Source organism: Nanorana parkeri, unplaced genomic scaffold (genome assembly GCF_000935625.1).
Source record: "Nanorana parkeri isolate BGI_ZX_2015 unplaced genomic scaffold, ASM93562v1 scaffold200, whole genome shotgun sequence".
Taxonomy (NCBI): Eukaryota; Metazoa; Chordata; class Amphibia; order Anura; family Dicroglossidae; genus Nanorana; species Nanorana parkeri.
The window spans coordinates 1,701,779-1,713,400 of record NW_017306468.1 but is presented as its reverse complement, the minus strand read 5'-3'; the positions used below and the strand labels follow the sequence as shown (position 1 = coordinate 1,713,400).

At 38.3% G+C, this 11,622-nt stretch overlaps 1 protein-coding gene across 3 annotated transcripts in view; it reads left to right on the top strand.

Moving 5' to 3' along the window:
• MBP (myelin basic protein) overlaps positions 1–11,167 on the top strand; it is an 82,462-nt gene extending 71,295 nt beyond the window's left edge. For all 3 annotated transcript variants that reach the window (XM_018555532.1, XM_018555531.1, XM_018555533.1), the window contains 2 exons: positions 1,693–1,824; positions 10,117–11,167. In XM_018555532.1, coding sequence (XP_018411034.1) covers positions 1,693–1,824; positions 10,117–10,161 — 177 coding nt within the window. In that variant the 3' untranslated portion in view covers positions 10,162–11,167. The remainder of the gene's footprint in view (positions 1–1,692; positions 1,825–10,116) is intronic.
• The last annotated feature ends 455 nt before the right edge of the window (positions 11,168–11,622 follow it).

Genomic DNA, 11,622 nt, shown 5'->3' with positions numbered 1-11,622 from the left:
CCCCCCCCCCCATGCTGGTGTAAGGACCTACCTTAAATTATGCCTCTTGATCCGATCAACTTCTTCTTTCCTGTAGTTTTCAGGTTTCCCTCCAGCGCTGCTGCCGGTCTCTGATCTAGCGCTGACTGCTGCGTCCCACAGAGTCTGTGCGGGTGCACGTTGCCGGGCTGCGTGCATTGACTTAGCCTGTGTCTCTCCTCGTCTCCCGGCCGAAGATCTCCACTGCGCATGCGCCCGCCCCATGATCCTTAGCGGCCGCCAGAGAATGTTCAGATCTTCGGACGGGAGCGCGCGGCGGAGACACAAGTAAGTTTTACCTTTTTCGTAACTTTAAAAAAAAAATGTTTGCATATATTTACTGCTTGCTAGCAGTAGATATATGCCAAACCCCCGAGGGTTTAACTACCATTTAACTTGATAGACCATTTGACATATAAATCTCTGTTGGTGACCCTAATACAGAGATCTAACAGTGATTGATGGCTGAGCAGTTAAATATATATATATATATTTTTATATTTTTGATCCTTATTGGGAGAACCACTAAGTCCTTTGTACATTAACAAAATAAGGCTTATAGTAAACCTGTAACTCTATTAAAGTTGGTTTACATCTGTTGTGGTGGGCTAGAATGCATGTTCATTGCATTGCGCCGTGTATTTGTATTGGGGTTCCATTTAAAATGAACACAATATGACATTATAACTCCAGCCTTACAATAAAACTGCTTGTTAAGAATGTTTAAATAGTTTAATGTCCATAGTCTGGGCACATGTACACTTTAGGGTAATGTAAAGACCAATGATGATTTTCAGAGTACACAGTTAACTTACACTCTAGATTAGTCGGAGGTAAATTCTGATTTGGTTGTGTATGGTAACTGCACTTCTGCACATTGAACCTTTCATTAACGAACATGCTTAACTGTGTATATAAAAATTTAGGCCTCACTTTAAAAAAACATGAACGATGTGTTGGAAAAATATGGGCCTTAGTTGATAGAGAAACAGCGGTGAGAGAGCTGGATCATGTAGGTTAAGATGGCCATACACTATGTGAAATTGGAACAGTGGGTGCCGCTGTGAGCACCCTTTCTGCCGGCACCCCTCGATCAGCTGATTAAAGAAGCCGGTTGGAAAATGAACAGAGCTGCTAGCTCTGTTCGGGTCTTCTGATCAGAAGCCGCCGTCAGAATACAATGAAGACATAAGCATTTAAGGAGGAATCTGTTAAATTTTCTTTGTTCAGCCCGCAGGTTGAACAAAGAAAATATTACAGTGTATGACCACCTTAAGTAAGTATCAGAACAGGGTGCAGATAATTTTTATTTTATATGGTGTGGCCATGGCTTTTTCTAAAAACTCTGTGTCCAATAAACTTTATCTGAATTAGTAAGAAACCCATGGCACCCTCATCTCTTTTGATCTGATGGGACTTAGTCAGCTTCCACTTGATGACAGTTAAGAGATGGGCAGATTTTAAATACTTTTAGATTTTTACAGTGTTTCATTTTCAGGTTTCTAATTTAGCCAATTTAACACTCTTTTTATTTTCTGTTCAAGGTTGCAATGTTTGATCTTTGGAGCCAATAATTCATTTTATTTACTTACTTGGTTTCAGTTAAGCTACTAGAGTCTGGTTTGGCATATTACAAAAATTTAATTTCTGATGTGTCTATTATATTGAATGTAGAGTGGAGAAGGGCATAAGACTTGCTATGGAGGATCCAGTCCAAGGTACTATGAACACCACAAATCACCCCACAAGGGATACAAGGATGCACACCGAGATGGTCAAGGAACCTTGTCCAGGATCTTTAAACTGGTAACTATAGATATCATTATATTGCTCCACCTGTTAAGTTATTTTTATGTCGTTTGTATTATATACAATAATATGGTTTCTTAGTTTTTATCACCAGAACCAAATTCACATGCATTCTCTTTAAATAATTTGACGTGTAAGTTGATAAGAGATGCATTTAATGAAGCACTCTTCAAAAAAACATTCTTCCAGCTATATATATTTCCACATTCACCTTGGTGATATGGTGACATTCTTACCTTGCATTCCTTATCTAAGCAAATACATATTGTACTAAATCAGAAAATAGTAAATACAAATAATTAAGAAATAAATTAATGATACAGTAAATTGCCATTAAAGGAGTTGGTTCTAAGTATTTCCTAATACTTAGAACCAACGTGTGACATTGCAGGTGTCACATACTGGCTCTATAGATCGAGAACTACAAAATCTTTTCCCTGCAGAGAGTGAAGACTATCAGTCATTCCTCCCCGCAGGGATTCCGCCCTCCCCGCTCTGTTCCTCCAGCACTCATTGGAGGGACAGATAGTGGATGGGGTGGGCACAATTGGCTCTGGCTCTAGAGAGGCAGGGCCAATCAGGCAATTAGGTGAATACCGCCAATGTTTTCAGAATCTTTCCCTGCTGCAGCACGGCTCTGCGCTGTCAGCAAATAGCAAGCAGTATCCGGCTAGATGCAGACCTTAGGTCACATTCATACATTAGTCAATGTACTCCTTTGGCCCAAAAGAACACTAAAGCCCAAAAAAAAGGTTTGGCCTTAGTTATGTGTATGTAAGCCCTAATTTTGCTTTCTGAATTATTAAAAAGTAAGAGGTCTGTACACAACATGCTGAACAAATAGACTCACATGGGGTGTACCATAACAATATACATTTTATTTTGTACTTCTCTATTTTTGTTATGGGCTAATAGATGGCTTTAATCAGACCCACATATTGTGTGTTGGCAGACACAGCATTTATATCCTATTTCATTGAAACTGAAAAACAAATAATCTGGTGAACTGGCTGAAGACATCAACATCATCTTCTTGACTATTATTCTTGACATTATTAGCGATAACATAGACTGGCAATAAAGACCCGTCTATGTCACGCAAACGTTTACGTCTTCTTTAAGGAGTTGGCACAGCAAGGGTACATTGTATGTGAATTAATTTGATACATTTAGGATTTAGCTTAAAATCCTTATAGCTGTGAATTACAAAGCCTCTTAATCTTGTCTGCTTTGTGAATAATTAAATTACCCAGTTAGATACCAGGCAAATTATCGAGCCTTTTTCAAGTTCAACTTATTTGAATATACCTTTGTGTCACAGCATTAAAAAAAAAAAAAGTTAGATTTTATTATATCCCCTTATCTTCCTAGCAGGATAACATTGTACATTTTGTATAAATGTCTTTCTGCTTTACCTCTAAGTACCTGCCAGGATGATGATAGCTTTCATACATTTTTTATTGTTATGTGATACAGTTACTGGTTGGTATTCATACCTTCTGATATTCTCCAGGATTGCATGTTATTTCACACTTCAGAAATAACGTGCTAGAAAGTACAAATGCACTTCGTTTTAAGGCCTGAACAGCCATAGATGTTAAAAGATGCTCATTAGCCTTTCCTATGTTGTGCCAGTAACTCTCTTAGGCCACACCTGCATGATAAGTCGCCCACCACCACCGATTGCGCTGGCGGTGCCATTATATTCTAATGGCACCCCAGTTGTGCCGGGCAGATCACACGGTTTCCCACCGCAGTTCCGCCCCTGCAATCGAACACGATTGTGTCGTATGTCGCAAGAAGAGCTACATGCACCTTTTTTGTTTGTAAATTACTGCAAAAAAACAACATTAATGGCATCGATAATTATTTAATTTCTTTTTTAAATACTTTGTATGTGTGGTAATTGCTGATCATATACAGTATATACACCTGTGACAGTGGACTTTAAGAAACATAAAATAATAGGTGCAACCATTTATTGTCAGTTTGGTGGTGTAAAGGGAGCCAGTGCGTGTTGTCTTTATTTGTCAACAGCCATTACCATAATTTTTTCTTATTATCATGTTATTTTTTATTATCTTTTACATATTTAGCAACATGCTATCATGCACCACTTTATAGTGTAGTTTTTTTAAATATAAAATGTGGTTTTATATTCCTTTTATTACTTAAAAAAAGCAAACAAAACACAGTTGGGTTAGTGACAGGACAATAAATAAATGTTTTATTTCTATGTCAGCTAGTATAACAGAGAATGTTCTGTCTCTAGTGTATTGCAGTGTCAGCTGTAAACGATGACACAGTCTGTGCTAACTGCCTAAATCTGTCCTTGTGAATTTCCACTTTACTGTCCTATCTCTGACACTGTCACTCTTCCTGACTGTGTAGAAAGGAATAGCAACTGTTGCAGCTCCTTTTATATGGGAGGAAGGGAAGGTTGTCCTCTGACATGCTTTGCTGTGGGGGGGGGGGTCAAGCCTGTAAGCCTGTAAGGGCTTGCTAGGCAACATGGGCAGAGCAAGATCATCCACAAGGCAACCTAGGTAGTACGTCGGTGGATGTCCAGGAGGCTGCTACAACCTTCAGGCTTCTGCAGTAGACTGGAACATAGCATAGTTGGTCAAAGCGGTGCACTTGTCTGTCACTTCACAATGGAGGATGTACTTGTAGGCAATTGGTGTCTGATGGGGCTATGTCAGTATAGATAATGCCAATGGGGTGGCATCCCTTGCCTGTGACAATCCTTATCAATGTCAACTAAGGGGATTGGGGACCAAATCTTCCACCATGCCTAGGGCCTTATTCTGCCTGATTACAACTCAAAGCACGTGATACACCACAGATGGCAAAATAGCACACGTATGCTAAATCTACAAAATTGCTGGTGCATGGCGAGTTGTCCAAGTTCAGGTAGCTTTTCTCTAGTCTTAGTTTACCTTCCATTAATTCCATTTTCATAGCATAAAGAGATCTGATGGAAGGAAGTTAAATAAATGTGCACATAAAAGCAACATCAACAAGGACATTTTATACAGGATTTAATATTTATTTATAACAGGTATTTATAAAGGAATGACAATTTACACAGTACTTTACATACTGTACATCCACATCAGTCCTTGCCCTCAAGGAGCTCACAATCTAAGGTCCCTCCTGCAAATGCATACAGGGCCACTTTAGACAGGAGCCAATTAACCTTCCAGCAGGCGTGTGGGAGGAAACCGGAGTACCTGGAGGAGAAACCTATGCAAGCACAGGGAGAACATGCAAATTTCTTCATCTTTTAACTACAGGATCTTTGAAGGAGCTAGCTGAGCTTGCTTTTCCATCAAAAATATTATAGAGGTTCAGAAGTGTTTTTATGTTTTAGGAGCATAAACCACATGGTTCCTTGAGTTGGCATACATATTAACTTTGCCGTAAGCAGTTACATTTGGACTAAAATGTTCTTGAATTCTACAGAAATCTGATTTCTTAATTTGTCTGTGTCAATAATAGGGTATAACCTAGAGCTTTTCAAATGCAGGCATGTTTGAGATGTAGACACATTAGGTTCCTAGATAAGTATATGTATAAAGTCACTCGCACTCCAATAGAATTTCAAGTCAAAAACATTTTTTCAAGTCAATAAACCGTTTTTGACTTGAAATTCTATTGGAGTGCGAGTGACTTTATACATATACTTATCTTGGATTGCAGAGGCATCTGCAGTCACTTTGGCACCCACCCGACTCTAAGGGTATTATTCGGTCAGGAGTGCGATGGGTACACTGGATTTTGCACATTAGGTTCCTGTCATATGGCCAGATCAAGAACCATAACAGGAAGGAAATAGGCCATTCCATGATAATTTGGGGTTGTAATGGAAGGGAAGAAAAGTGTCACTTCCTCCTTAAATGCAGCCTGCTACTTGCTTAAACACATAAGGAGTGTGCATTTAAAGTACATTTCCCCTCCAGTTATGGTACAACCCTGTATCATGCATTAGCCCTGCCTGCACCCACTTTTGTCACTGTTGCAAGCAACTGTAAAGCTGCAGTCTGCAAAAGCCATGGCTACAGAGATGGCAAGATAAAAACAATTACACATCAATAAAAAAGACCGTCAGACAGTTACTGACACAGTAAAAATGTGAGGTAGGGAGTTATACATAAACTGGGAGACAAGTACATAGAACAGAGGTGTAAAAATAGGCTTAGCAACCCACATGGCTACTATGAGACTCACAGGCAAGATGAGCTCAACCAGGCCCTTCTGCCCTGTGCTTTTCTTTTGTCTCTAAGCTGCGCCATGAATTCCCCTTTTCTCTCAATAAACATATTCATATTGATTTTTCAAATAAAATTTTTAAATATATCTAGAGACATTTAATTAACTTGTATATACATATACACACAATGTAAACGTGGATCTGTGGCTGTTCAGTCTAAACACAATTGCTAATGGTATGCAAATAACTGCACACAGACTGTTTTACTGCAAAGCCCCCCAACAACCCCAAGTCCTGGGGATCTGCTTTATGGAAACAGCAACCAAATATGTAACATGGTTGCTATGTAGTCCACACCTTCCTTACCTTTACATGTTCCAATTGGCTGCAATTTGTTTTAGGCTTCCTTCCTGGCTAATAGGGAGGGGAAAAGAACAAGCAGTGGTGTCTGCATAGTGCTCATGAGAGATATGACTTTGTCTTTTCTTTAATTTAGTGCAGTACCCTGGATTTTAAAGAGACACATTCAGGGCAAAGTAATAGTGGCTTCTGATAGCACCCCTACATCCAGCATATGGTATACTTACTAATCCATGCTCCTTTTCTGCCTCCCTGCTCCTTCATAGCCCTCATCACATAACTGGAACATGTGGGGCTTCTGGGTATGGATGAGCATGTGACCCCCCTCCATGTGACAGTACTCTGCATGAGCAGCCAATAGCCATCCTCAAACACTGTCACATGGGGAGCAGTGACATCATCTACCGGGGTAAGCTCTGATATCAGAACTTTTCCAGAAGGTAGAGGGTAAAGGAACATGGACCAGTGAGTATAGGAGTACAACCTTATCAGGAGACACTGATCCTTTGGGTAGGTGCCTGTTCTGCCATGCTGCCAACAGTTGCCATTAAGTTTCTGGCAATGTTCAATATTATACATTACCATCATTCAACAAACACCCACACATTGCTAGTTTCATATTAACATTATATTTATAACATTTAAAGCCTCCTTATGTCTTGTGATACTGTTCCAATTTGTACTGGCAATAATTGTTATATTGTAAATGACCAAAACAAAGAAAGGTCTCAGTGGCCAAACATCTTTGCTTTTTCAGTAAAATAAGTTGCATTTCCAAAGCGATCAGCATTATCAGACCTATTTTACTATTAACTTGCTAAACACTGTGTGTATTTCACACTTTATAGAAAAAAAATTCTATTAAATGCAAATTATCACAGATGGTGCGTAGTTATTGGCCAACTCTGGCAAGTTCTGCCTTTGGCTGTGTGTTCAAAGTACACTTGGCCAATGAAGTCCGTCACTCTGAAATCCAGTATATTGTTTAGCAGAGAAGCAAAAGCCTATCTGTTTTAGGACTTTATGTTGGAGAGAAGCATATTTGGAAAGCAGATTCAATTAATTATCTATTAATTATATGCAAAATAAAATGTGTACTCAGAAATTAGGGTAGGACTACAATTTCAAAATGTGTCCCATTTATATATTCCAATTTGTAGAATCATGTTCTCTTAGAATAATGACAGCTTGGCTGTATTTAGAAAATATATTTTACATACAGAATTCTGCAGTATAAAAGGAACAAACAGGATACAGTCTTCATACTGCATAAAATAAATGAGTTGTTGAGGATCAGAATCGGTAAACGCATTTCTAGAAAATGGTTAACACATTTTAAGTAATAGTATTCTTTTCTACACATTTATCCTCTGACTTTATTCACCTGGAAGTACTGTATGTGAGTACAGGAATGCATCCATGGGTGAATCTATGGATATTTCAGTTATGGATACAAATGGATGGCCTGAATCAACCACTGGCATCTTATGTCTTTTTAGGGACTCCTAAGAATAAAAAAGTGTCCATTGAAGCAATAGCACTCCTGTCCATGGGATATGGGAGGGTCATGTAAACAAGAAGTAGTCCATTATAGTTAACTCTGGCTTAACAGATCTCTTTGCTGGGTGTTTATTTGTAATGAGCCATTTATCTGAATGCAGTTTTTGTTTGTGCTGGGGAGCATTCAACAGGTGACAAGGATCACTTACTAAAGCCTTAGTCCATGTACCAAAGTCTTACAGCTCCAAGATTTCAATAATAAAACAAAATAAATGATTTAATGTGAAAGGTATTAGAATAGCTGTCTGCATTTGTTTTGTAAAATGTACTCTTTATTGGAAGCCCATTGTTCTGTTTTAGGGTTCAGTCTTCAAAATGCCCAAATAAGATATATAGTTAAAAAAAAAAAATGTTTACAATAATCTGACTTTCCAGCAAATTGTCCTCACTGTGTTTGGGTCCAAAATGCTCAGGCCTAATAATCCGCTTTCAGGCCTGAGTACTGCATCATGTGAAGTCACATGCTCCCCTATACCCCAAAACACAGGGTATTATGCAGTGGTGGCCACAGAATTGGGAGTGGTGGGGAAGTACTGCAGAGGCAGTATAGAATGATTGTTGGGTAGTCTTTAAATAGTCACTCATGTTGCCCTAACAGCCAAGGTGACAGCTGATATACCTAGTGGGCTACTGAAAAAACTGGTGAAAAAAACAGGGGAATAAAAGCCAAGTTGCTGCAAATAGTAAACCGTTTTTCATGTTTAAAGCCCAGTTGAGCTTTCAGTTTAAATCATCTAAACACATTCCAGGTGCATCATAAGAAAAGGTGTTCAATGGCTTACAGTCCATTTTTGTTCAAAAGCTTGTCCCTTGCCAGTAGCTGTGGGTTGAACCTTTGCTCTGCTAGGGGAATCAGTGGTCTCTCTGCAGAGGTCCACATTCCCCCTGCTGAATCAGAACAATGTGGATGCAAATAGTGCTATAAGAGAGACAAATTATCCCAATATTATCCTAGTATTATTCACAGACCATGTCAAAGACTTTATTTTCTGAGTGCTTGTGGATAGTGGGGTGGCGTGTGCATAGTTGCATTTAACTTAAGGATTTTGGATTATGAAGCTTATTGTTGTCTTGATTTGCATCTGTGAAGACTTAATTGGTTATATGAGTGCTTCATATATTGCCCCTTTTTCTTCACGAATATTCTTTGGTTGCTTCTATAGTTACAGTACATGTATTGTAGTAGTGCAGCCTATATTTAATAATTTCTAAGTGGATGAATCTCATGTTAACAGCATTTGGATATCATAACTGTTCTCAATACAAAGCTGTGAATTTTATAAGTAATTGCCTGCTAAGAGTTTCATTCATATATTCACCAGGTAACTGTCAGCTGAAAGACAATAGCTTTCCTCTGCAGGCAGAAATAACAGCCAGTTCTGGCAATAACAAAAGAACATTTAGAATACTGACAAGAAAAGGAGAAGATAAAAAGTAGAAAAAAAGATTAATAATTCAAAATAAATATGTGCCTTGACTGCACCCATATCTGCAAAATGCGTTGGCAAGCTAGAATAGAATTTAATTAACAACTTTACAGTGCTACTGAGCCATACTGTTACATCTCAGGCATAAGGGTCAATTCGCAATGGCAGTACATCAGGATAAGATTCCGTGGACACCAATAAGATTATAGTCATATGGCTGAAATAAAGATACTATTTTGTGTTGAAGCTTTGTGAATTCAGCCTATAGTATGCGAAATGTCATCAGGAGAGATTCACCAAGGACACTTCTCAAACTAAAGGGTGAAGAGTTTGGAGAAGCGAACAATCTAGGACAACATTGCTGATTTGGAAATAATCTCCAGTTCAGCTCACTTTCCAGTTCAGTCATGTTGTCCTAGATTGTTCCCTTCTCCTGCCTTCTCCAAACTCTTCACCCTTTAGTGAATAACCCCCTTAGAGCAATGTGCCCTCTAGTGGCTCCAAATCTGTATTTGAAGTTGAATATTGTAAATATGATACAAAAAGCATGGGAAATATCAAAATGTATATTTTTTCAAGACCTTCTGTATTTTCATTTACCTTTTCACCCTGTTACATTTTAAGCCTAATAATAGAATGTGTTTACCATACAGCTCAGCCATGAATCACACGGCTTGCAAAGCAGAACGCTGTATTTATGACTATTTGCTCTGGTTTGTTTTTCTGCAGGGAGGAAGAGACAGCCGGTCATCTTCTCCTATGTCCAGGCGCTGAAGCTACCAAGACGTCTACCCAAAGTGATATAGCTCGCCTCGTAACCTGAAGTGCCATTACCAATAACACTACTACTATTCATAACACTGATATACATATAAACAATCTGTCACTTAGAGCCAATGAGCTGTGACTGCAGATAATAATTTGTGTCACCAGTACCAGATAAATAAAAATGATAAAAAGGAAGATGGAAAACATAGTGATGGACCCTGCTGTCTGCATTCTAATACAATATTAATCATAATACAAAGTCAATTCTACATGTGAACCAAGATGTTATAACAGCGACCACTATAAGGTTCAATATGTTGCCTGGCCAGACAACACGGAAGATCAACAAACAGATGATTAATCAGCAATATTTATCTTTTTGAGGACATTTTCAGTTTGCTTTTTGCTGCTTTAAGTTGATATATAGGTGCATTTTATTATTATTATTTTTTTTGTAACATCCATTCTCTCTCACATGCATGTTTTTCTTTCATACTAGGTAGAGACAGCAGTTGGAGAGGGTTGTGGGGTAAAAGGGTAATTTTCTGCAAGTGAAAAGGGGAAATGGTGAGTTCATAGATTTCTTATAAGATACAAGGCATAGGAAACTTAAACTAGAAGCTCTGTCCTTGCCATAATATGGGAGGAGAGAAACAGTGAGAGAGACTGGGTATTTTAGGACGTACCGAGCTATCCTGAGTACTGGATACACACACAGAGCTTACTGCTTACACTTGGAGCTTGTCACAACATAGGCTCAGATCTATAGTCTACAAACATTATGCAAGCAAGGCAAGTAAAGAGCAAGTGATTCAGTAACCTTCTGAAACTGATACACTGGTATAGTGTTGCCTTGCAGAAATATACTTAGACTAACGATCGTAGTTAAATTGAAACATTTAACCGACTACTACAAATGACAACATCTCTATAGCGAGGGCACTGGTAAACAGTGGTGCACCAAACAGCTCTTCTGAATTGCACTGTTTTATCTTCTGTAATGAAGTAAAAATGTACATTATATTGACCTTTATTTAATGGGGTTTTCTTTATTTTTACAGCTTTTCCTTTTTAAAAAAAAAAAAAAAAAGCTTGCCTATTTTAGAAAATACCAAGGTACCAGTGTTGCCATTAAAACAGAGCTTGTTAATAAGTGCCTTAGATAAAGTCACAACTTTTTAATATGTGAAGGAATTTTATACTAATGGAATGCAATGAATCATGGGAGCTTCAACACACAATAATGTGTACGGATTGTGAAACAGATAGGCATTGCAGTCCACAGCTCTCATTGCCATTGTAGTCCCATTTGTTTCTCTAAGTAGGTTTACCCAGCGAAAGTAGTGAACATTATTCATTTTATGGTGTCTTTAAAGATATTGAAATAAAGTAATAATTTAAGAATTAATTGTGTTTGTATGGTCTTTACTTTTATTTATAGTGTTAGAAATGAAAGGATGACATATT